The sequence below is a fragment of the Pocillopora damicornis genome, chromosome 10 (assembly GCF_964200805.1).
Source record: "Pocillopora damicornis chromosome 10, jaPocDami1.2, whole genome shotgun sequence".
Classification (NCBI taxonomy): domain Eukaryota; kingdom Metazoa; phylum Cnidaria; class Anthozoa; order Scleractinia; family Pocilloporidae; genus Pocillopora; species Pocillopora damicornis.
In genome coordinates, this window is record NC_142679.1 from 21992354 (window position 1) to 22018203 (window position 25850).

Below are 25850 nucleotides of genomic sequence, written 5' to 3' on the forward strand. Positions count from 1 at the left end.
TTCACAAACTCACTTATTCTAGCAAATGTTGTTTGTGAATTTTAATTCTAACCTCAAATATAAAGGCCTCTAGAACCACATGTTGCGCTGTTTGTCTTACAGTAACACGGCTTAATAACAAAATCTAAATAATGACCCAAAAAAATTATGAGTAATTGAGTTTAAAAACAGACATCAATTAGCGCTTCAAAACAGAATTATACCACTACAAGCTAAGGAAAGTGCTGCTATGCATTTCAGTGGAGAAATGTTATGATCACTTTACCATGTCCAGCAGTATTATAACAACATTCATTTTGCTGATTTGTTCCGTTGTTGAAAGAACCTCCCCCTCCCCCACAGGAAATATTTTTATTCGCACCTCCACTTCCCCCGGAGTACCCTCCCCCTCCCCCAGGTAACTCACGGACTCCACGATATCCACCCCCACCTCCGAACCCACCCCAATATGCTCCCCCCTCTCCCCCGTTCAGAAATCCTTTACCTCCCTTTCCCCCTCCAAAAGATTTCTGTGAGTCTTCTCCATTACTGTAAAAGCCGCCGCCACCGCCACCTACAATCAAGAGATTTACAGTTGACATTAGCAACTTAACAGATCATGGCTTTTTAGTAATTCTGAAAAAAATCCAAATTTAAGCGACCGGTATCACCTCTTTGTCCAAAATACTGATGGATGCAAAAAAAATTCAGCAGTTGTAAATAGGAAATTCTTCACCTACCAGAGTGCGTTTTATCAGTTTGTCCTCCATTTCCGTTACTTCCTCCTGACAGGAATGGCGAGTTATACCCTGCATTTCCTGTTGTGTTTATGGACGCATCACATCCCGAATGTTGTTCTGTCATTTTAGCAACTCCTCCTCCACCTCCGGCTATGATCAAAGGCTTGTTGTCTCCTCTTACTACAAATGTGCCTCCTCCGCCTGAGCCAGTTTTTTTGTTAGCATAAGCTTTTTCCCCTCTTTGACCAACAAGTATACGAATGATCTCATCTTTGGTCAACATAAAGTTTCCAATCATCCGAGCCCCTCTCCCTCCGTTCTTGATAACAGTGTCCTTACCGTACCCCCCTGAAGCTCCTATTGTTTCGATTCTGTATTCACCAGTGTGTGGTACAGTCCACAGTTGAATACCGCTGGACACTGTAACTTGTCCGTCATGATCCTGACCCGTGTAGTGACTGTCAACTGAGTCTGGACCCTTTGTTCCACTCTTACCAAGAGTTGTAAAAACAGCTTTAAATCCTTCGTAAAAATCAAAGTTATGATACTTGTAAGAAATTGTTACAATTACTTTTGGCTTTGCCAACATTGCTTTTACTCAGGGCCGCGGTTGGAAAGAACGCTGATAAACAGCCATTCTTTAAAAAAAACTATTTGGACTAAAATGTCCGAATATGCTACCAAAAGCTGGCTTCATTAGAAGATATAAGAGTTAAAGTACGGCCCAAACGGCTCCTGTGACCGCAAGAATACCAAGGTTTCCATTTTCTTCAGGCTACGTTATTGACTCAGTCACTTACGACCTACTGAAATCTAAATGTCAGAGTCAGAGGTGAAAATGCACCAAATGCAAAGCAATGAAATTAAATTTGAGAAAAATTCAGCGGCAGAAGGTAGCAAAGTATGCAAACCAGGCTTTTAAAAAAAATCCTGAAAGAAAAACAAGAAGCAAAAGAGCGCCCCTCGAAGTCGATTGATGTCGCTAACCGGAAACCGTTGTTTTCTGTTTCAAACTTTAGACGCGATTGAAAAACTTGAGACTTAATGGAGTAAAAGCAAAAAAGCGATGAACCAGGTTCTAAAATGAACCATGAGCAGCAACACAACTATTCAGATAAATCGTCTTTTGTATTTTGAATGGCTTGTGCTATTCTATATCATTCTTCTCGCAAACTTCAAAGCAAAGGCTATCTGCTGTGATGTTCTGAGACTTTCATACTATTGAGATGCTAGCGGTTGTATGGTGCTTATCCCTTTCAAATAAGTCTGCCCAATCACCCAAAAGAAATAAAGTTTTGGGGAGGAGCGTGCGAAACTTGTCACTTATCAGTACATCATGTTTCTTTAATAAAACACGTGCAAGAATTTCAGCATGCTCATCGGCCGAGAGCACGTCAATTTATCCCACACAATGCAGAAAGTTAAAATCAAACTGATTGACAGGTAAGTCGCGTAAGCACAACGAAACAAAATGGCTGACAAGTGAAGAGAAAGCAACAATGTTTTAATTCAGAGTTTTAGGGCGAATGCTAAAAATGAAAGCATCTAACGAAGGACAATTAACTGGTCAAAAGTCTGGCTTCCAGAAACGGCTATGAAAGTATACAGCGATCCCCCTGAATAGAACTGTCAAGGAGTTAAACCAGTGCAACATTGCGTGCGAAAGACGCAGAAGATTACGAGCGTACAGGCTCGTGAAATTTGATTGGCCTTTCAAAATATACTCGTGCTGATTTATCCCAAATTTCACTCGAAATCATGTGATTAGCTATACTAATAAAAGTATAAGATTCCTTACCCTCATCACAGTTATGGCCTTTAAATCCAGATCCATCCACGCACAAACACTGATAGTCTCTGTCTGTAAACCCAGCTTGGCATGTTGCGTTATTCTTGCAGGGATTTTGCTTACAAGCATTCTTAGGGAAGAAAGGAAGAGAGAAATTTTAAATGATGTTTAAGAAGGCTAACAAATTCTTCCCGTGTGTTTATCGTCCGCACTTGCAATAGTGTGCGTATGTCTCATGCGTGCCGTCCCATTTTTTGGGCTAGGTTTGGTGGATGTTCGCGTTACATTTATTCCCGTTGCGAGAGGGTTATTTAAATTAGTAGGAGAGGTTGGGATGTCCTTGATTTCGTATCAGAGCTTTCCCGTACAAAGAGTATTACTTTTCCCTCATAGAATTGATCCTCACCTCTGCTCCGCGGTAAATGTAACTTTCGTTTTTCACCAGGTCTTCATCATGTTCAATAGTCGCGTTATTCAGATCACACTCATGTTTTCCAGACAACTGTTTTATCTCACAGAAGTTATAACTGACGCAGTTAGGTTCCAGGTAGCATTGGAATCTGCAGAGATCCTCGTTAACAACTTCAATAGTTCGAAGCGTGTGATTCTCCAACCGGAAGCCAGGTTTAGGAAAAGTAGTAAACAATAAACTGCGGCAGTTACCTGGAAAACAATTATGTAAAGTTGGAAAGTTGCTATGCAGTATTGAGCACCTCTCTTAAACTCGAACTGTAAAGCACTTTTTCTTCTAAATTATTGCTTTGGCTTTTGGCTTTGCGATTCTTCTACTGTCACCTGTCGATTGTTTATAACGTATCTTCCGACTAATCGATTCAGTTTTTATCTCCCTCTTGAAGATCTAAGCTATTTTGATCGATTGCCAAAGCCAACGCTAAAAATTAATGAGACCGTGTTGCAAAAACGCTGGCGGTTAAACGCCAAACATAACAACATGGCGGCTGCAGCTGATGCAGGTACGAAACAGCAAAGTCGTTCATGGACAGAAAGAGAGCTGAAGTACTTTACCTTCGTCCTGCCAGACGAGGAAAACGACTTTGGTTACAAACTGGACAAATTTGCGTTGACGAAGACTGCAAACAAAACTGTTTTCGAGGAGATAAAGAAGGTTCTTGAGGAACGTATGTCGATCGAAGAATTCAAAGAAGAAAACATTTCTTCGTTCATTTTATATTGGCAACTTAAAAACTCTTCTTCAGCTTTTCTTTCACAGGAAAACAATTTTACAAGTTCCAGCAGGGCCGCCATCTTGAATTTTACCGCCAAAAATCTCTCATTATTCGTCTCTTGTTGCTCGTCATGTTGTTCGTCCCGTCTTTACATCAGACGAATAACTTAAGAGACGCGTTATCCGACTGGACGGGTAACGCGTCATCGAGTATAAAAACGGCCATTGTCTTCACTGTTTTTCTTCTCACACTCAGAATACTTAGAACCGAATCGACACAAAGTGCCCCATCTTAATCTGCTCAGCCGAAAAAATGACTCTTGTACGCTACGTATGCCTATGTTTATTTGAGTTGGTAAAAAAGTTGAAATCTTTTATACGGATTGTCTTCGCTATTTTTCTTCTTCCACCTAGAAAACTTAGAACCGAATCGACTTTCAACGACCTCCGTTCTGATCAAACAGGATTACGCAAAATTTGTTTGACAAATAGTTTTTCCTTCATGGGAGTAACAATAAACGTATGGGTGTGTGTGTGTGCGTGTATGAAGAGTAAAATTGCGCCCAAGCTAATTTAGAACTTCCTTTCTGTAAAGGCTACCTGCAATACACAAAGTCCTCGATTTAGGTTTGGAAAATTTCAATCAACCTCAGCACCACCTCTATCTGGAGCTAAATTTCACCAAACGCCAAGTTTTAATAGATAAGTTTAAGGTAGGCTTTGAGACATTTTTCCATGAAAAGTTATTTTTTTCTCGTTGTGGAGATACAAAGGCCTGATTGCGTGGGATCCAAAAGTTGTAAACGTGCACGGACAACATTGTTAAGAAAAAGACGTGATTACTGGTTCTACAGTAAACTTTCGCTTCTGATTTCGCCATCTTGTTGCTTTCAAATAATGACCATAAAGTGCAAATTGAATTCAAACGATGTGTGAACTCCTCGTAAATGTGTAGGTTGTTTCATGTTATCCAAGGGAGAACTATTTGACTGAAGTAATTTATTATATCTAACACTTCTAGGAGTAGTTTGTATGAATATTTCAAGGTTTAGTTATATTAATAAACAAAGGCTACCAAAAATGAAACATATATATAAACGTATATATATATATATATATATACGCTATCCTTGTCCGACGACCGTTTTCACAAAGATGTAACACCTCGATATTTTCTTAAAAAAATATGACAATTACTGATGGTTTAAACGAAATCATTGTTGCATTAGAGGTAGTTTTGCAGCTATTTCGTGGGTCCAATTTTCAATAATGTCGTCGACTGTAATTCTTTCTTGACACGCTTTCAGTTTCCGTTTGTTGTTAAGTCGAAGAGGTGGATTGCAAGGGAGGGAGGGGGATTACACACATTACACATTGGGTCTACTTTGCAGGAACTTTTCACCATAACAACCGGCTCGTCAAATTACAATTCGTTTTGATTTTCAGCTCGATATTGCTTAGGCACCAAAAATTTCACTTTTCTTAAGGGACCTACGAAAGGCTTTCGCACAATTTTATCATCATCATCATCATCATCACCATTTATTGGCAACTTAAGATATAATATTTAAACAGGTTTAACAGTATGGTAGGGCGAGGAGACTTTCAAGAAACCACCAGGGTTATAGGGGAGGCCACCTCTGTTGTCAATATGTTTGTAATTAAGTTGTGGATATGCGGCTTGGCCAATTCGGATTCATTTTATTTAAAAAATTAAATGATCTTTCTTTTAAAAGTAAAAAAGCTGGTCAAACCAGTGATCGATATTACGAGAGAATTCCGAATTTTAGGCCTTCGATTGGTAGAGTATTGTAAATAGTTTAAGATTAGTACGACAGTTACGTGGTCGATAGCAATTGGATATTCTTGTAACAAGCTGAGAAACATCGGGGGCAATAGTTGATTATGATAATAAAACATGTGTTTTGCTATTTGCAATGCTTTGACTTAGAAAATAACTAAAATGTCCAATTAAGCAAATATGCGGGTAGTGTGTTCTCGATAGTCTGAGTTGATAATAGCTCGCACGACACGTTTTTGTAAATAAAACATTCCATTTAAGTTGGTCACATGTGTGGACGGCCAGGTTGAATAAGAGTAAGTGATATGTGGGTAAATTAATGTATAGTACAGAGTAAGCTTGGTATTAGATGAAATATAGTATCTAGCCCTAAATATTATACCGGCTGAGGATTTGTTTAGCTACGAAGCTAATGTGAGGTTTCCTTCTTAAATGCTCATCAATATAAACACCTAAGAATATTGTTTCATTTACTTGTTTCAATGTCTGATTTCCAAAGGATAGGGAAAAAGATTAACCAAGTTTCTTCTGCCTCGATTTAAAGATAATGTAACTTGTTTTCTTAAAATTTACCGAAAGCTTATTGCATTTCATCCAAATGTCAAGATTTCACACTTCATCATTGAGAACGGACTCTAAATAATCGGGATCTGAGTGAGAATAAAAGATACTGGTGTCATCATCAAAAAGCAGAGGCTGTGTTAATTTAGATGCATAAGGAAGATCATATATAATGTATATAACAAAGGACTAACAATAGAGCCTTGGGGGACACCACACGTACTAATTTGATTGGATGAACAATAAGTCAATGAGTCTGTATTGAAGTTTTTTTTGGGGTACTTAAATTTGCCCGAAATTTTATTTTCGAAAATCTCAAAACGAAACCGTTTTAATGATTGTTTTCAAACTTCTAAGAGCGTGGGAAGATGATTATCTTCGCGGAAAGCTTAAATATTTAAGAATATTTTTTAACGCCGTACAGTGCTCTGCAATATTTAATTATAAAAGTCGTTCGGCTTGAAATATGATCCATTACTCGAAATTCTGGTAATGTTATGAATGTTATGTTATGTTTTTAGCAATTTTACCATTTCAAACAGCATCTAACTAGTCGCAAACAAATTTCCTTTGAATGCCTCTTCAAGTTTCCGCTCCTTAATAAATTCAGAGAGAATTCAGAGAGAAACGTTAGTGGTCAGATCGTTTAAGTAAATGTGGGGAATTTTCATGTGGGGAATCTTCATGACTACACACTCGTACTGGATCATACACTATAAAGGCTGAAAGTATATTTTTGAACCTAAAATATCCTAAGGAGTTCAATGACTCGATCTTTGCCATCAGTCTCCGTTACGATCACACAAGACTGCGTAAAGTTTATTTAGCAGATTTTTCTGTCGAAATCACCTGTTTTGGTTGGGTGAAGAGAAATTATTCCGCAGGTTAATTTTAAACTTTCTTTCTGCGGTGGATCAATAATAGCTAAATCCCTTCTTCTGCCCGCTCATTAAAGTACATGAACCCCTCGACTTAAGTTTTATGAAAAATGGAACCAGCCTTTATATCAACAAACAGGTCTGCCAGTAGTCATTTTATCGATCGTGTCGGATCAAAAAGTCGAAAATTAAACGCGGTTCACGGACATCATTGCAGAGACAGTGACTGTTTATTCAAAATAAACCTTCCCTTTTGGCTCAGCCCAGAAACCATGTTCCCTAAAATTTTATTTCTTTCAATTTTGTAATTTTTAAAAAGTATTGCAACACAAAATTAAAACTTTCTTTAAAATATTTTGGTTGTCTCATGCCACTCCGGGTATGTAGATGAATAAAATTGTTATTGTCTTTAGTACTAGTAGGAGATGCTTATGTCAATATTTCAAGGCTTAGTTATGTAGATAAAGATAACAAAAAAACATATGATGATAAAGAAAACTTTGAAATGGTTCTTTGACAACAAATAATACTCCATTCACAACATCAACCGGGTTGAATTAAAACAGATATGTGAATAACTGAATTTTCCATAGGTTTCAAGTAAACACTAATTTATATTTTAATTCTGCTAAATTTGAACTTGAAAACATCGGCTTAAGCAGCTGCTAAGAAGACAATTTTCAACCATGTTTAACAAAACAGCATTGGTGTGCATTGGGTATAGCAAAATCTTACCTCGTACTTCTGGTATTAGGGAAGCCAAAACGGTGAGAACGAAACAGTAGAATACAGACAGCATGTTCTCAGAAAAAAACACCCGTTATAATTCCAGCGAACAGCTTGAGTGAGTTTTCCTCCTTAAGATAAACATTTAGCGAAATGAGACGCTGCAGTTTTATTTTGGTTCAAATACATCACCTCCTATGTCTGATTATGTGGTTCAGAACTGAATTAGTTTCCCTGTGAACCAGTTGATTGGTGAAACTTAATTATACTTAATGCATGTCAATGGCCTGTAATTTGAATAAAAACAGAGGAAGATGTCCTTCATGTGTTGTTTTATTCTGGCTTAATTATATCCGTATGAGTGCGACGTACGAGGAAGTTAATAATAGTCTTTATTAAGGTGGCCCCCAACTGTCACGGCAAAAGAAATAACCTCGGGGCAAAAGGAAGAGACTCACGACGAGAGAAATGGCGGGAAGTGATGATCAGCCGCTGACCCCTTTACTGCATTTTCTTATCCCATGGTGCACCTCGACAGCTCGTCCCGGACCCCACGCCCTCTTTTATGCCGTGAGGACATTAATATTTCTTTTGCCACGAGGTTATTTCTTTTGCCATGACAGTTGTGGGCCACCGCACTTTACCGACTGTTTACGCGCATTCCTTGTTCGCCCACTCTTGAGCGTAAAATAAAGACGACCGTTTACCACAACAAGTTGATGTTCCGAAATTTTGGGGTTGGCGGCTAACGGATAGTTTGTTTTTTATTCTTAGATTTATTTCTTATTTTTTGACTGTGAGGTGAAGCTAATTTTTCATGTTATCAAGTGTCATTCGTACAAGTTCGTACATGTTTGACTTACGCCCTCCACCCTCCCCCCCCCAACCCCCAGGTAGATTGTGGTCCCAAAAGCACCCTCCCCCCCCCACCCCCCAGGTAGATTGTGGTCCCAAAAGCTCGGACAACCTGCTGTGACTAACAAGGAAACGAGATTACTGATCCAGGAGAAGCGGTCCCCCTACCTTACGGTCCACAGTACAAATTTGTCACTTTTATGAAGATCTCTACCAATATTATTGATGGTTAAATTACACTACCTTAGTCAGATTGATTTTCAACGAAACATTTGCCGCACCTAAAATTCTGCATTACAAGAGGTTATTTTCTTTCTTGCAATTCAGTTACGTAGTGACTCATATTTTGATGAATTACTCTCAAATTTAGCAAGTTCTTTTTTTCCTTTTTGTCATTTAAGAGACAAAAATCATGCGAGTGTTGAATTATTTTTTATAGATTCAAGATGCCCTAAAATATGTTTGCTATGCACAGCGAAGGTGATATGTCAATTTTTTTATAGTTTTATATCTTGGGTTTTATCGATTTTCTTGCAAGTTTTTAAAACAAAGTACCACGTTTATGTTATGTTCTAAGGAAAGAAAAACATTGTTAATGATCTGATCAAATAAACTGTTCTTGATTGTCACAATTCTTTTTACTTCCTTTTTGTTTTGTTCTCAAAGATAATAGACATCGTTACACGAGGGCTCAAGAGCCCATGGGGGGTGGGGAGGGAAGGGGATGCACTTTAAGATATTCCTTTGTTATGAGGGATTGATTTCCATTTGCCTTCTTAGATTAGATCTTTATATTTCGATTGATATTGCTTGAAAATTAAGCTTTGTGAACCCATCATAATCATAAAGCGAAGGAGAGAAATGACGAAGAACAACGTGCAATGATAAGAGGAAATTTCATACATCAATAGAGAGGAGTTTGACTTCTCAAGAAAATCTAATGACGAGGCGTGGTCTTGTAAAGAGTAAAAACATCACTGAACAATTAAGTTGAATCAACAGATTATGGACTAACTAGTTTATAATCTGTCGATTATATAAATGTCAGGACTCTCATTAACGTTCATATGTAACTAGTTAAATCATGAAAGTTCTCAAGTTTGTCGATTGATGAACCGACAAAGTGACAAGAACTTTATTGGCACGTTCTTCATGTTATCTAGTATCGTTCTTTGTTTGATCACAAGGCTCATGCTTTTTTGATACTCAGTCTACACGTTATTATTAATCTTATGTTTTTGTTCGTATTTATTCAATGTTTACTTTTTCCTGAATTAATAGATCCACAAAGCTTATGCTCTGTGATTATTTCATAATTCAAACTTAACTACCAGGCTTCTGTTTTGTTTAGACTCGATTTCTCTTTAAATAAAAACAAAAGTTGCTTTATTTTTCCACTCAGTCACCTCACACATGATCATAAAGCTGACTGCATTTCGATTCCGTCCCACTACACTTAACACCTAACTGGATCACAAAGCTTACACTCTGATTGAACTTAATCGCTCCATATGAGATAAAATAAATTTGCGCTCTATTCCGTGATGCAACATTGCTCAAAAGATTCCCTGAATAGAAGAAAGATCATTTGTAGGTCCTACCTTTATACCCATTCACCAATTTGGTGTTTTCTTTGACTTGATTTACTGTACCAAAGCCTCACGAGGGTAGTTATTTCCTCTACCACACGTTTTATTTTGTCACGGGGATGTCGTGCGAGACCTACAATTAATTCGAGTATTACGCGCGCTACAGATTGCCAACTTGGGTGTAACAGGAACAACAAATATCAAAATGTTAAATGCAGTCATCTGTCATCCAAAAGAATCTAAGAGCTTAAAAGCAATGTTTTTTTAACTAAAAAACTGTCTCATGTTGCTTGTAGAATCGAAAGTCAACAATCTTCGTTTTGATGAACCAAGACTGAGTAAATTTTAATAAATTTCCGATCAAAATCAACCTTTTGGTTAGAACATCGTTTCAGCGGTGGATCATAGATAACTCATGCCTTAGTTTGACCAACTTTCTAGAATATACGAATTAAGTCCTCCATGCAGATTTTGTGAACCAACCTTTAGATCAACTCAAGAACCAAATTGTACAAAAAGCCAGCCGGACTTTGCCACAGATGACATATTTAATTGCCACTGCGGTTTGTTTGTTTGTTTTTCTTTTCTTTTTTTTGAGAAAACAGCATATTTTGTCTCGTTTTGACGTATCAGACAATTTCATCACAAGAATTGAAATCTCTCACTGCTTTGTAACTTTTCATCTAACTCCAAGTCGTGATATTTTAGTTGACTCTCAACTTTAAACAAAAACGAAAATATGTCAGTAGTCAAACCCATCCGTCGCGTATAATCGAACATGTCAAAAAACTCGATTCAATTGACTTCTTTGTAGAGAAAGTGACTGTATTTTTGTATTTCTGAAGTAAACTTTCGCTTTTGGTTACTCCAAAAAACCACGTTTCATAAAATTTGTTCGTTTGTAAACTTGTTGTATCCAAAATCTGTGTTACAAAATAACTTCAAAGACGTATGAACTTCTTGCAAAATTCGTAGGTTGTACTGTGCCAGTCCAGGTATGTATTTAAATGAAACGATATATTATATTCAATTCCAGTGGAAGCCGAGAAACTTGTACGAATATTTCAAGGCTTAGTTATCTCAATAAAGAAAATCAAAAAGTAATATATCGCCTTGGTAAACTTTGAAATATTACTCAGGCATAACTAGGATAGAACTGTAGGTAAATCTCACCTCGTCCTTCTGGTATTAGGGAAAACAAATGAAAAAAAAGCAGCCGTTATAATCCCAGCGAATAGCTACTGTGAGTTTTACACTTTTAAGGACAAAATCAGGCAACTAAGAGAGCTGAATTTTTATCTGCGTTCAAATTGGGCGCCTTCTTTGTTTATTTATGTGGTTGTTAGTAGTTGTCACGGCTGAATTAGTTCCTCTGGGACCTTGTTGGTTGGTGAAACTTGATTAAACTGAACGGATATTAATGGCGTTCTGTCTGAATAAATCGCATTCATTTCAATACATTTGAAAAAGTAATTTAATTAAATCTCCCTAATCATTCTGAGCACCATATGACAGTATGCGGCCTTTCCGTCCATCTAGGCAGTTCGGAAAGCCGCAAAACTCTAAATCCCCTCGGTATCAACGAGCGCCTTTCGTTCAACTAATTTATTTTTGTTTTCTCGTCACCATATTCCCACCAATAGCGTAACTCAATGTTTTACATATAAAAATACACACAACCCACAATTCCTCCATTCGCTCTGACGAAGGGCTAACGCTCAAGACGTTAACTTTTAAACTTTTTACGGTGGCCAATTCACGTTATCAACTCACTTGTTAATACCAAACTACCCTGTTATAATCTCCAACCGACACAACACCAGTTTCTTTGGAAACTTACCCCTTTGTTTATCTGAAGAGTTATGCGTTATCAGGAATTGAATTTTGATTTTATTGGATTAAGGGCCCCGTCCAGGCCTCACTTCACGTCATATTTGACTACATGTGAAATTTTCATAGCAAAGTATTCATCATTTCTGCTGTATAGAAATTTTCACCATGCAGCAACTGTCTCGATTCAATTGTTTTCATTTTGTGCAAGTAAATGATTAGCCGTATCTACAAGGTTGAGTTTTTATATAGCAACTCACAACCAATTCAGCGAATTTGACTTTCTACTTAATTGTACCTTCGTTGTATTCCGCTGAAGTTAAGTTCAGTAAAGGAGACACATGTAATGAGTGACGAATGTCTTGTGAAAAGTGTGCGTGAATTATTTAGTTACTATCTTCCGATTGCTTAATCAGAAGTCTAATCAGAAACTGCGTTGGAAGGCCTCAAACAATTCGCAACGCTTTTTATAGCCGTCGTCAGGAATCTCCTGCTATACAAGGCTGTCATAGAAAATAATTTGTTGTTGACTGTTTTCCATCACCTAAATATCCATACATCATACAATTTTCGATTACCCTGCAAAGACCTTCAGTCAAGGCTGGTTTTCGTGTGCTGCGAAAAAAAAACATCAAGGACGAGGCTATGAGTAAAGTTGGGGGATCCACGAACTTTCCTGTAAGATACATAGATACTTTTTTCATTCTTTCACAAATTTACCTTGCTGTCTGTTGATGTGACTTTATAATTTAGGTTTAACTAACAAACATGAAAATACTGACAGCCAGATATCAATTTATTAAATTTTACTAGAGGTTACTAAATCTACATTATAGATCGACAATATAGGGAAAGTGATTGCTCTTTTCTGTAATTCATAGAGACAATTCTTGGGAACTGTTAGTCAATCCACCAGCAAAGAATGTTCTTAATATATTTCCAACTATTATTAAGCAGAATCATTCTTTCCAACTACGTGAAAATTACAGCGCATTACTCCACTTTAAGTGACGAAGAGCACGAGAGCCTCCTGAAAAGACATTCCAGATGTTAGCAGAAAAACAAATATAACAAGTAAATAAGGTTTTGCGTGAACTTGAATGTGCCATCGCCTACAGTCAGTGTCATGCGCAGCAACATTTAGAAGGTGAACGGGCAAAAAAATTAAGGAAGCCGGGTCACACTGACTGTATCATTATTGAAAATCAATTTTAGTTTTGAGCTGATCGAGAAAAAAGATTGACTGCATTCCTTTACATTGGTGAATATGTATTAATTGACATTAAATGCACAAGAATATGAAGAGCTGACTTCACAACTGTTTCTCTACAAAATTATTACTTAGTCTTCATTACCCATATGTTATTATTTGACCAATTATCACTAACTTCCCACCATGCCCGCTATTTAAAGTCTAAACACTCTTGGCATTTGTATCTTCTTTATTCTATAGGCCAAAGTATTTTGTAGCTAACATTGTCCTCACCCTGGAGATTACAAACTATTATCTTGCCTCACCTTAATATTGTATGCTTTTAACGCGTAGGAATCTGATTGAATAAAGAGTTGGGAGAATCTGTTGTTCACTGTTTTCTATCACCTAAATATTCATGCATCATCTCCCCATCCCTTTCCCCCGTCCCTTCCACCTCCCCTACTCCATCCCTCCCCCCCGGGGGAGAAGGTTAGGCCGGTAAAAATTCACAAACTCACTTATTCTTGCAAATGTTGTTTGTGAATTTTAATTCTAACCTCAAATATAAACGGCTCTAGAACCACATGTTGCGCTGTTTGTTTACCGTAACACGGCTTAATAATAAAATCTAAATAATGACCTAAAAAAATTAAAAGCAATTGAGTTTAAAAACCAATATCAATTAGCGCTTCAAAACAGAATTGCCACTACACGCTAGGGAAAGTGCTGCCATGAATTTCAATGAAGAAATGTAATGATCACTTTACCATGTCCAGCAGTATTATAACAACATTCATTTTGCTGATTTGTTCCGTTGTTGAAAGAACCTCCCCCTCCCCCACAAGAAATTTCTTTATTCGCACCTCCACTTCCCCCAGAGTACCCCCCACCGCCTCCAGGTATCTCACCAGTAAAACGAGAACCACCCCCACCTCCAAAACCACCCTGATGTGCTCCGCCCTCTCCCCCGGCCAGAAATCCTTTACCTCCCCTTCCACCATTTCCAACAGGAATCTTTGTGTCTTCTCCATTACTGTAAAAGCCGCCGCCACCACCACCGCCTACAATCAACAGATTTACAGTTGACATTAGCTACTGAAAAGATCATTGCTTTTAGTAATTCTGAGAAAAATCCAAATTTGAGCGACCAGTACCACCTCTTTGTTCGAAATACTGATGGATGTAAAAAAATATTCAGCAGTGATAAATAGGAAATTCTTCACCTACCAGGGTGCGATTTAACAGTTTTTCCTCCATTTCCGTTACTTCCTCCTGACATGAATGACGAGTTATGCCCTGCATTTCCTGTTGTGTTTATGGACGCATCACATCCTGAATGTTGTTCTGTCATTTTAGCAACTCCTCCTCCACCTCCGGCTATGATCAAAGGCTTGTTGTCTTCTCTCACTACAAATGTGCCTCCTCCGCCTGAGGCAGCATTTTTGTAAGAATTCGATCTTTCCCCTTTTTGACCAACAAGTATACTAATGTTCTCATCTTTGGTCAACATAAAGTTTCCAATCATCCGCGCCCCTCTTCCTCCGTTGATGACACTGTCCTCACCGTACCCTCCTGAGGCACCTATTGTTTCTATTCTGTATTCACCAGTGTGCGGCACAGTCCACAGTTGAATACCGCTGGACACTGTAACTTGTCCGTCATGATCCTGACCTGTGTAGTGACTGCCAACTGAGTCCGGACCCTTTGTTCCATTCTTACCAAGATTTGTAAAAACAGCTGTAAATCCTTCGTATAACACATACACAAAAGAATAAAGGTTATGATACTAGTAAGAAATTGTAACGATTACTTTTGGCTTTGCTTAAAAGAACACGTGTTTTAGTGGTTTAGGCTGATTTTGTTCTTATAAATCGGGTGTTTTCTGCAAAACCGGCCTGAAAAATTGTTCCTAAGTATTAAATACTGCATAGACTACTAACAGATGAAATCAATGTGCAAGCAGAACATTTTAATCAATTCATGGATGGAACTAACCTTAACCACATTAATCAAGGCAATAGTATTACATTGGGGGAGAGGGGGGAGGGGGAGAGGGGGAGGGGGAGAGGGGGAGAGGGGGAGAGGGGGAGGGGGAGAGGGGGAGAGGGGGAGAGGGGGGAGGGGGGAGGGGGAGGGGGAGAGGGGGAGAGGGGGGGAGGGGTAGCAGTCCTGGTAATAAACAACTGAAAACGCAGCAAAAGTCAAGCAAATTCATAATGTACCAGCCCCCCTCCCTCTTTCCAAGGTTCCCAATCCTACAAGCAAACTGAGAGAGCAAAATGTCAGCATTCAGTTCCTTAACAAAGGTGAGGCCTCACAATCGCTGAATACAAGGACCTTACTGCCACTTTAGTTAACAAGGGACATGATCTCTTTAGCAGACCTAAAAGTTTGTTTTCTTTTGCTGTAATCAAGTGTACATGTGAGTCTCAGGTAAGTTTGTCCGAGATAACTACACCCAGATCCTTCTCCTCATGCACGTGGTGTACTTTTTCAGGGCCTAAAAGAAAGTCTTGAAGTAAAGGCTTCTTCTTGCGCGTTATAGTTAGAACTTTGCATTTAGAGGCATTGAATCGTATGTTGTTGTCGTGACTCCAGTAATGGAGGTTTGTCAGAGTTTGTTGTTGTCGTTCACAATCTGCTATAGACGAGATGGAACTGAAGGAACTGAATGCTATGTTCAGGCAAGAGTGCGTGGATACCATGCCTATTTTGTAGATGCAACGGTTTATATTGAGGAAGTTATGGACTGCAAGCAGGTAGGCTATGTTTCTATTAACAGTATTTCTTCGATTGATTTGGAACCTGCCTTTAGTTGTCACGAAACCCTCCTTAATTGTCGCCAGACACTGCTAAGTTGTCGCACCACTCATCTTAGTTGTCGTCAGACTCTCATTATTTGCCAGCAAACCCTCCTTAATTGTCACCAAACTCTGCTCAGTTGTCGTTAAACCTTTCTTAGCTGTCGCCAAACCCTCCGTACCTGTCGTCAAACTCCTCTTATTCGTCGCCAAACCTTCCATAGTTGTCACAATTAGTTGTCTCAAAAACATTCCTTTATTGTCGCAAAACACTTCTTACCTGACGCCAAACTCTCCTTAGTCTTCACAATCAGTTGTCACAACTAAGAAGTGTTTTGCGACAACTAAGAAGTGTTTTGTGACAACTAAGAAGTGTTTTGTGACAACTAAGAAGTGTTTTGTGACAACTAAGAAGTGTTTTGTGACAACTAAGAAGTGTTTTGTGACAACTAAGAAGTGTTTTGTGACAACTAAGAAATGTTTTGTGACTACTAAGAAATGTTTTGTGACAACTAAGAAGTGTTTTGTGACAACTAAGAAGTGTTTTGTGACAACTAAGAAGTATTTTGTGACAACTAAGAAGTGTTTTGTGACAACAAAGAAGTGTTTTGTGACAACTAAGAAGTGTTTTGTGACAACTAAGAAGTGTTTTGTGACAACAAAGAAGTGTTTTGTGACAACTAAGAAGTGTTTTGCGACAGCTAAGAAATGTTTTGCGACAACTAAGAAATGTTATGCGACAACTAAGAAGTGTTTTGTGACAACTGAGAAGTGTTTTGTGACAACTAAGAAGTGTCTTGTGACAACTAAGAAGTGTTTTGTGACAACAAAGAAGTGTTTTGTGACAAATAAGAAGTGTCTTGTGACAACTAAGAAGTGTTTTGTGACAACTAATAAGTGTTTTGTGACAACTAAGAAGTGTTTTGTGACAACTAAGAAGTGTTATGGGACAACTAAGAAGTGTTTTGTGACAACTAAGAAGTGTTATGGGACAACTAAGAAGTGTTTTGCGACAACTAAGAAGTGTTTTGCGACAACTAAGAAGTGTTTTGTGACAACTAAGAAGTGTTTTGTGACAACTAAGAAGTGTTTTGGGACAACTAAGAAGTGTTTTGTGACGACTATGAAGTGTTTGTGACCACTAAGAAGTGTTTTGTGACCACTAAGAAGTGTTTTGTGACAACTTACAACTAAGAAGTGTTTTGCGACAACGAAGAAGTGTTTTGTGACAACTTAGAAGTGTTTTGTGACAACTAAGAAGTGTTTTGTGACAACTAAGAAGTGTTTTGGGACAACTAAGAAATGTTTTGCGACAACTAGTCTGTCACAAAACACTTCTTTCACAGAGAGACGCTTTTAAAAGAATCTACAATTCAAACAGAAAGTGAAACTAACAGTGACGTAATGATGATTTACCTTCCAAATTCATATCACAGTAAACCAAAACTGCCTTTCCTGTGCCAGATGGATCCAGCCAGTATTTGTGGCTTGCAGTATTTTTTCCTTCGCTTGCTTTTATTTCCCGGCATGAACTTGCTGGTAACTCCGGAATCGAACCCAAGGGAGCTGGTATGTAGGTAAAAATTTTGAAAATAAAGTATATGTAGGTGCACAAGTCGAAAGCCGAGAGTGAAAAGCACAAGAGAATTAGAATGAGGATCTAATTCCATTCACTCAAAGTCCGCCTTCGAATGAGTTAAATTAAACGCTCTGTCAAGCTCCCTTCTCTTGGGAAGTGGGCCCCCCTCACTTTTAAACCCTTCCTTTAGACCCACCAGCTTTTTTATCTTCTTCCCAGACCTTAAGCTTTTTGTATCATTTTAAAGAAGAAAGAAAGAAATAATTTGTTATCACTATTTCACACATGCATCAAAGCTGTTCTTTGAAGAAGTTAACTAAAAGTTAAACTGAATAAAGGGGGTAAGTTTCTAAAGAAACTGTGGTGCTGCGTCGGTGGGAGAGTATAACAAGGTAATTTGGTGCTATCAAGTGACTTGATAACGTAAGTTGACCACTGTTCAGAGTTTCAAAACAGATGTTTCGAGCGCTAGCCCTTCGTCAGAGGGAATGGAGGAATTGTGGGTTGTGTGTCTATCGGCACTAATTGGAGCTACGCTTTTGGTGGGAAACTACAAAGCAACTACAATGAAAAAGGATATAACTAATATCGTTACTTATTAGAATTGAGAAATGATAGAAAAATCAATACCGATGAGCGTGGGAGATCAGAAAACGCGGACTATAAGCAAAGTCGAACGTATGACCAAAATATTGATAATTATCATCAATTATAATTATTAAGTTGGCCACTGTTCAGAGTTTCAAAACAGATGTTTAGACCGCTAGCCCTTCGTCAGAGGGAATGGAGGAATTGTGGGTTGTGTGTCTATCGGCACTAATTGGAGCTACGCTTTTGGTGGGAAACTACAAAGCAACTACAAAGAAAAGGGAAAGAACTAATATCGTTCATCATTAGAATTGAGAAATGATAGAAAAATCAATACCGATGAGCGTGGGAGATCAGAAAACAAGGACTGTAAGCAAAGTCGAGCGTATAACCAAAATATTGATAATTATTATCCAACATTATTGGCTGAATAGTTACCTCTTCCGTTCAAACGACGAATATAAAACCTCGCTGGATCCGAGCGGAAATTCTCGGGTCTTGCGTCCTTTGTGCGGTTGTTTAATTCACAGATCTGTTCTTTTCTGTTGAAATTATAGCTCTGGCAGGTGATTTCCCTTTCACATAAGAAATCACAGATATGAGGAGCTGCTACTGCCATTCTCTTGAAAACGAAGCCTTTGAGAGCCATGCCACGAATGTTAATTTCTATCCTGCATTGATCCTCGGCGGTTACAAGGTTGGTGAACGAAACATAGACAAGAAAATAACGAAATATCCACAGCATTTTTCCTGAAAAACGAAATTCATAGACAATCAGTGAGTAAAATTTTTTTCTGAAGGCTGACTAAGAACACTGGATAATTAGAACAACGGGACCTTCAACCACCCCGCTCTTCTGTTGTTCTCTTTTTTAAAGACTTATTGCAAGATATAAACATTTAGCCTTCAAAATATACTATTGAGAAAATGATTGGAGGAGAAAATTCTTCCATTTTACGGGTGGTCCTGGAAATGGGGTGCAGGGAGAATTAGAGCTGAAAGTAATGTAATAGGACTTGAGAGAGGTTGTCGGTAATTTCGAGAATCCGGCGACAGAAGCAAAAATTCAACTTTTTTTTTATTTGCTCAAAAAGAACCTTTTGGTGAATCGTTTTCAAAAATAATGTTCAAAAGTTCCAGCGAGTTTTTATTTTGGAAAAAAAATACGAAAGTTCGAAATCGGCCAAAACGTACCTATTTTGCATAATTTCTATTGGGCTTTTAGTGCATTTTCACAACGCTCGCACAAGACAACGAAAAATTATCTTGAATTCATTTTTTCATAAGTTGTTTTTCATCCCTTGGAGTAGCTTTGCAACTACATTTCATCTCCAACTGAACTTTCTTTCGTTTGTAACCACCCGCGTAAAGTACACTATATTTTCTATTCCGTTTGTACGCTGAATTTTGCTATATTTCAGACGACCGTAACATAGAGGGTATAAAAATTTACATAAAATAAAAGAGCCCTTTTCAACGAGAAACTCTTCATGTTTATCATGTAAAAATATTATTTTTGGCCCGCGAAAAGCGAGCGCGCCAGACCAAAATATATAGCTTGCAGTTTCACGGAGTTAGGCCATTTTCCTTGCTGTACTCTTACTGCAAATCGCACACTATTGGGACAAAACTCGACGTGTTTGGTCTCTACTTCAGTTTTGATTCATTGAAATATATCGATTTTAACTTAAAAATTAACCTACCTTTATTGTTAAGTGAACAAACCACCGTTTTAGTTAAAGTTTTTGAGTTGACTTTTCTCCAGTGCTAAATAAACAAATCACTGTTTACAGCTCTGTCGACGTGTTTTTAACCTGAAATTGGCCCGTCGCATATATTGTTCTTTAATTTACAATCTATCCCACTGGCATAACTTTGGAGTAAATTACATGTAACTATAAATGTTGCTGTAAATACGTGAGCGTGAGCTAAATAAAATCTTCGCACACTTAAAATATTCGGAACATGTAGTTGTCGCATGAAAATACTCGCTTAATTGTGCATGAACCTCGGTGTTTTGCTCGGTTGCTTTTGTAGATTTCTACCACTGTCACTGTAAAACAGTATGTAGTCCACCTGTTTAGATACATTTTCAAATCAACTGTAGGTTAGAATTCTGTTGGTAAAAATTGTCGAAGAAATCCGAGAAAAATGGCATGTAGCACCGGGCAGTCGTGCTACATTCAATCTCACCGATTTCAACGAAACTTTGCCAGGTTAAAGGATCTACCCGAAAACTAAAAAATACAAACTGGTTTCTGTTTTGGTTTTTTCCGGGGGGATATAGACCACCCCCGGTTTTTCTTGATCCTTAGTTAATGTCCACCTCAAGTATCAGTCAATTTGATTGACGGCTTGTCAATCAACAGAGGCAAATAACCACCCCCGATTTTTCTTGATCCTTAGTTAATGTCCACCTCAAGTATCAGTCAATTTGATTGACGGCTTGTCAATCAACAGAGGCAAATAAACGACTGAGTTTTTAGACTTTTCGATTCATCTAAATATTTGACAACTTTGAAAAGTGAGATGCAAAGATCTTTATTATTTTTTTTTAGCTTAATAGCAGCTGTACCCTCTCCTGCAGTCTTCGTCTAAATTTACAAGGTCACTCCTTATCTTCTGCCTTCTATCAGAGGCGGTTGCCTTACTAGTTTCCTCCCCTGTCCAGCTCATGTCTAGGAAATAATTATTTGCTTTCTGAGAAAAGGTGGCTAATTTTTGTGTTTTCCAAAGAGCCCATACAAAGTCCATTTAGCTAGTTAGGGATGTTTCGTCAGAAGTTTACCTGAGGTCCAACCTTGAACGTAACCACCCCCTTTAAAATGGCGAGCCGGTCTTCGTCCATTTTCTCTTGATCTTTTCATAGGCGGATTTTTTTGTCAGCTTCACTGTATTTGCCTTTGTTAGGGTGCTTTTGGATGGCAGCCAATCACTGAAACGTCTTGATACATCCTTCCTCTTAGCAAGAATATCTCGCTTTCTTGTTCTGTCTGTGACGGATTGGATATAGTTCTCGCGATGACCCGCGTTCAGGGATCCGTGTACGTTGCTGATAACCACCCACTTCTACAATTAGTTTACTGAAGGTTTCTAATGCGATGAGCCTAGTGAGACCCTGAGGTGCTCCAAACTGTGACAGTTGGTCTGCGCTATAAACTTGTCGCGGTTCTAAAGTCAGAGGGAGGGTCGCCCACTTCTATTTTTGTGAGCGTCTCTACAGTACCTGCGTATCCCTAGCAATCATATGATATAAAGTTCATTTCAGTCGCAAATCATTAGTTAGGAAAACTGATGTTCAGATAAGCGCTCTTCTTGCCCTTTTTCCTTATTCATTGCTGACTCTAAGATAGCAGTTACAGTACGCGTTCTATTAGGTTTACAGTCACCTTGTCACCAGGAAGACTCGCCACCAGCTTTGATTTCTTCTGCCATCTTCAGATTCACCTCTCTCTCAACTTTACGTGTCCGATTTTTATGACGAGGATACTGGCATTTACAAACCCGAAGGTCTGAATATCATACCAAGTTGTGCACGATATTTGAGGCATATCGTGAAATCGCGGCCTTCGTAAACTCCAAATAAGCCAATGCGCACTAGAATAAGCTTCTTCTCGGACGAAACGCATGTTTGGGATACATTGACGTCTCTCAAATGTTTTTTTTGTTTTTTTTTCTATGCTGTACACCCACGAGTTTAGAGGTGTGAGCTTTGCCGTCCCTGGCCAGCGCGAGAATTGAGAGCTTTTTAGACACTCGATTTCTTATACGGCATCACTATGAAGACGTAATACAACTGATAAACCTACACTACAAAGGATTGACAATGTCTGTTGCGCTGTTGCGAGGAGGAAAATATTACCGGCAGTGTAAATTCTTTAAGAGTTTCAGAGACTTTTCAGAGATGTCTATCTTTGGCTGTCACAAAAAATTGACCCTCTCTTAAATTTACTGGGAAAAATGAAATATTATAAAACAGGTCATAAATTGACCAGTGAATAAAATATTTTGAAATATCGTTCGGAATTTGCCTTTTATTGCGTGCAAATCAAGGGTAGACAAAGTTTATAAAACATTTGACAAGAATTTCATGGGGTTCACCTCGATAATTTTCGTCGGCCAGAGTCAAGACGCACCAAGCTAAGTGACATCGCCCTCCAGTAAAATAATTTTCCAAAGAATAAATGTGGCGAGCGTGGGGAAACGCACATTTTTTTCATTATTGTGATCAAAGCCCAATGATGTACCTAAATTGGTACTTACGGAATCAAATCATTGATTATGACAGGGTGAGCTTAATTTTTCTGTTGAACTCACTGCACGAACTGAGAAAGTAAAAACTTGTATTTATCTCCCACGCATTTCATCTGACAATTAGTAGACTTCATCAAGGATTTTTACAAGTAGGGTAAATAAGCTTGCTCATATGCAAATAGTAAATAAGTTGTCTCTTTACTATTGAAGCCAGTGGATATAATTCGCCAGGTGCGCCTACGGTGTTGTACATGCGTGACATTTTTCGGACGTTACATGTACGAGTACGTAATCTGTTTGAGGGTCACATATTTAGTGTAAATATTTGACCCCTCGACGTCACGTAATGTCTCTAGTTTACAGAGGTCTTAGAAAGCTTCATTACTGGGATTTGCCTTCTGCGCGTAGAAGGCTACAAGCGAATTTCTCGGGTGTAATTGCTTTTGATTTCTCAACTGATGTTGTCGCGAACAGCTTTTGGGAGTCACGAAACAAAAAAAACTTATCGGGACCTAGTTTCATGTACTAATGGAAGTAAATGGCAAATAAAAACATATTCTCTTGAGAGATAAAGTTATAAATAACAGGGGTTCTTTGAAACAAATAGTGATAGACAAGGTTTCAGTTCTGGTCAATATTGACTTTTCATAGCCTACTTCCAAATCTGAGGGAACGCGCCGAGGGAATAAAAAAAACATACATGTGTGATACAAAAATATAAATAAAAAAAATACAAGTAAAGAAAAAGGAGAAAACATAGAAACCCGTGTTGCAGCGCGCAGATATCTTTTGAGCCAGACCTACACACTTATGCCCGACACCACGCAAAGAAACTCAAAAGAGTGCTGTATATGAACTTGTTCGCACGTGCACGCAGGAAAGGCCATGACAATCAGTGAAAATAATGGCAAATGCAGATGATATTTGCAGTCAAAAAACAGGCAAATAAGATGACAGAAGGATAAAGAACTTTCTGGAGGTGTCTTCTTAAAAAAATGAAAAACAATTTTTACTTCTCATGAAAGGTCACGCAGTCACGCTACAAATACTATTTCTACGTGGAATTTCTTGATGGTGGAAAGTGGAAAAACCATTTTCCAGTCTTATTTTCTGGAAACATGGCGCAGTTAATGAATTTTATGGGGCTATTGATATTTCCTATCAAATAAGAGAAGCAGAGTTTCCCGAAAAGCCGAAATTGTTACACTCGGGAACTTGTAGGTCAACAAGCACGCGGCATGTGAATTTAAAATCTCCTCTCCTGCTACAGTTTCCTTATTGTGAACTGTGCGATAATGATAATGAACAATCAAATTGTAGACTAATGAATGTTTTGGTTTTGTACAAGTGCCTTATTTCCTGATTTTATCAAATCTTTAAAATAATAAAAGACAGAAGAAAGAAACGCTACGATTTTCCCATCGATTTTTCAGCTAAAAACACGTCGACAGAGCTGGTATCTTTGTAAACAGCGATTTGTTTATTTAGCACTGGAGAAAAGTCAACTCAAAAACTTTAACTAAAACGGTGGTTTGTTCACTTAACAATAAAGGTAGGTTAATTTTTAAGTTAAAATCGATATATTTCAATGAATCAAAACTGAAGTAGAGACCAAACACGTCGAGTTTTGTCCCAATAGCGTGCGATTTGCAGTAGGAGTACAGCAAGGAAAATGGCCTAACTCCGTGAAACTGCAAGCTATATATTTTGGTCTGGCGCGCTCGCTTTTCGCGGGCCAAAAATAATATTTTTACATGATAAACATGAAGAGTTTCTCGTTGAAAAGGGCTCTTTTATTTTATGTACATTTTTATACCCTCTATGTTATGGTCGTCTGAAATATAGCAAAATTCAGCCTACAAACGGAATAGAAAATATAGTGTACTTTACGCAGGTGGTCACAAACGAAAGAAAGTTCAGTTGGAGATGAAATGTAGTTGCAAAGCTACTCCAAGCTCCGAGGGATGAAAAACAACTTATGAAAAAATGAATCCAAGATAATTTTTCGCTGTCTTGTACGAGTGTTGTGAAAATGCACTAAAAGCCCAATAGAAATTATGCAAATTAGGTACGTTTTGGCCGATTTCGAACTTTCATATTTTTTTCCAAAATAAAAACTCTCTGGAACTTTTGAATATTATTTTTGAAAACGATTCACCAAAAGGGTCTTTTTGAGAAAATAAAAAAAAAAGTTGAATTTTTGCTTCTGTCGCCGGATTCTCGAAAATTATTGACAACCTCTCTTGAAAGTTTTGGGAAATTATGAGCTTTTCAAGGTCTGGACAATTTTGAATGAATGAGCGGACGAGAAATTGATCGAGTGGAGATACCGCCGACAATTCATTTTTCCCGGTGCAGAGGCGATCATTCGTCTAATTTGTTTCGGCTTCGGTGTAATATCTTCATGACTACACACTCGTACTGGATCGTACACTATCTGAAAGGCTGAAAGTATACTTTTGAACCTAAAATATCCAAAGGAACTAAATGACTCGATCATTGCCATCAGTCTCCGTTACGATTACATGAGACTGAGTAAAATTTGTTTAACAAATTTTTCTCTTGAAATCACCTGTTTTGGATGAGTGAAGTGAAATTGTTCTGGATCGGTTATAACTTATTCCTTTCATCTGCCCACTCATTCAAGTACATGAATCTCTCGATTTACGTTTAATGAAAAACGGAACCAGCCTTTACATCAACTTTGAAGCCGAACTGTACCAAACAGCCAAACAGCGCGAAAATTAAGGCGCTCATTTTTTTCAAGGTCTGCCAGTAGTCATTTTATCCATCGTGTACCATCAAAAAGTCAAAAATTAAACGTGGTTCACGGACATCATTGTAGAGACAATGACTGTTTATTCAAAGTAAACCTTCCCTTTTGGCTCAGCCCAGAAACCATGTTCCCTAAAATTTTATATATTTGAATTTTGTCATTTTCAAAAAAATATTGCAAAACAAAATAAAAACCTCCTTTGAAATACGTGGTTGTCTCATGCTACTCCAGGTGTATAGATGAAGGAAATAATTATTGTATTAAGTACTAATTTGAATATTTCAAGGCTTAGTTATGTAGATAATGATAATAAAAAAGTTATATGATGATTAAGGAAACTTTGAAATAGTTCTTAGACAACATTTACAAATAATACCCCATTCACAACATCAGCCGGGTTGAATTAAAACAGAGATGTGAATAACTGAATTTTCCATAGGTTTCAAGAAAACACTAGTTTATATTTTCATTCTGCTAAATTCGAAGTTGAAAAACATCGGTTTAAGCAGCTGCTAAGAAGACAATTTTCAAAAAAAAATTTAACTAAACACCTCTAAAACATTTTTAAGCATTAGTGTGAATTGGGTATAGGAAAATCTTACCTCGTACTTCCGGTATTAGGGAAGCCAAAACGGTGAGAACGAAGCAGTAGAAAACAGACAGCATGTCCTTAGAAAGAAACGAGCGTTATAATTCCAACGAACAGTTTGAGTGAGTTTTTCC

General features: G+C 38.0%; 2 protein-coding genes across 2 annotated transcripts; both read right to left on the bottom strand.

Annotated features, from left to right (window-relative positions):
* LOC149039401 (uncharacterized) lies at nucleotides 1-25850 on the bottom strand. Its single transcript, XM_089185483.1, has 6 exons — nucleotides 25730-25850; nucleotides 18536-18847; nucleotides 17347-17496; nucleotides 1792-1797; nucleotides 720-1241; nucleotides 1-553 (listed from the first exon to the last, which is right to left on the bottom strand). The coding sequence occupies exons 1-6, from the start codon at nucleotides 25791-25793 to the stop codon at nucleotides 237-239; spliced, it is 1371 nt and encodes a 456-aa protein (XP_089041609.1). The 5' UTR covers nucleotides 25794-25850; the 3' UTR covers nucleotides 1-236.
* Nucleotides 2396-7784, bottom strand: LOC149039402 (uncharacterized). The gene is made up of 3 exons (XM_089184064.1): nucleotides 7670-7784; nucleotides 2915-3171; nucleotides 2396-2638 (listed from the first exon to the last, which is right to left on the bottom strand). Exons 1-3 carry the CDS (start codon nucleotides 7731-7733, stop codon nucleotides 2396-2398), a joined length of 564 nt encoding a protein of 187 aa, XP_089040190.1. The 5' UTR covers nucleotides 7734-7784.

Coding starts and splice junctions, on each gene's coding strand:
- LOC149039402 (XM_089184064.1), bottom strand. CDS start 7,733: ATGCTGTCTGTATTCTACTGTTTCGTTCTCACCGTTTTGGCTTCCCTA. Junction 3,172..7,669: donor CCTAATACCAGAAGTACGAG/GTAAGATTTTGC, acceptor ATTGTTTTCCAG/GTAACTGCCGCAGTTTATTG. Junction 2,639..2,914: donor ACATTTACCGCGGAGCAGAG/GTGAGGATCAAT, acceptor TTCTTCCCTAAG/AATGCTTGTAAGCAAAATCC.
- LOC149039401 (XM_089185483.1), bottom strand. CDS start 25,793: ATGCTGTCTGTTTTCTACTGCTTCGTTCTCACCGTTTTGGCTTCCCTA. Junction 17,497..18,535: donor TCGTCGTTTGAACGGAAGAG/GTAACTATTCAG, acceptor CCTACATACCAG/CTCCCTTGGGTTCGATTCCG. Junction 554..719: donor AACTGATAAAACGCACTCTG/GTAGGTGAAGAA, acceptor TCTTGATTGTAG/GTGGCGGTGGCGGCGGCTTT.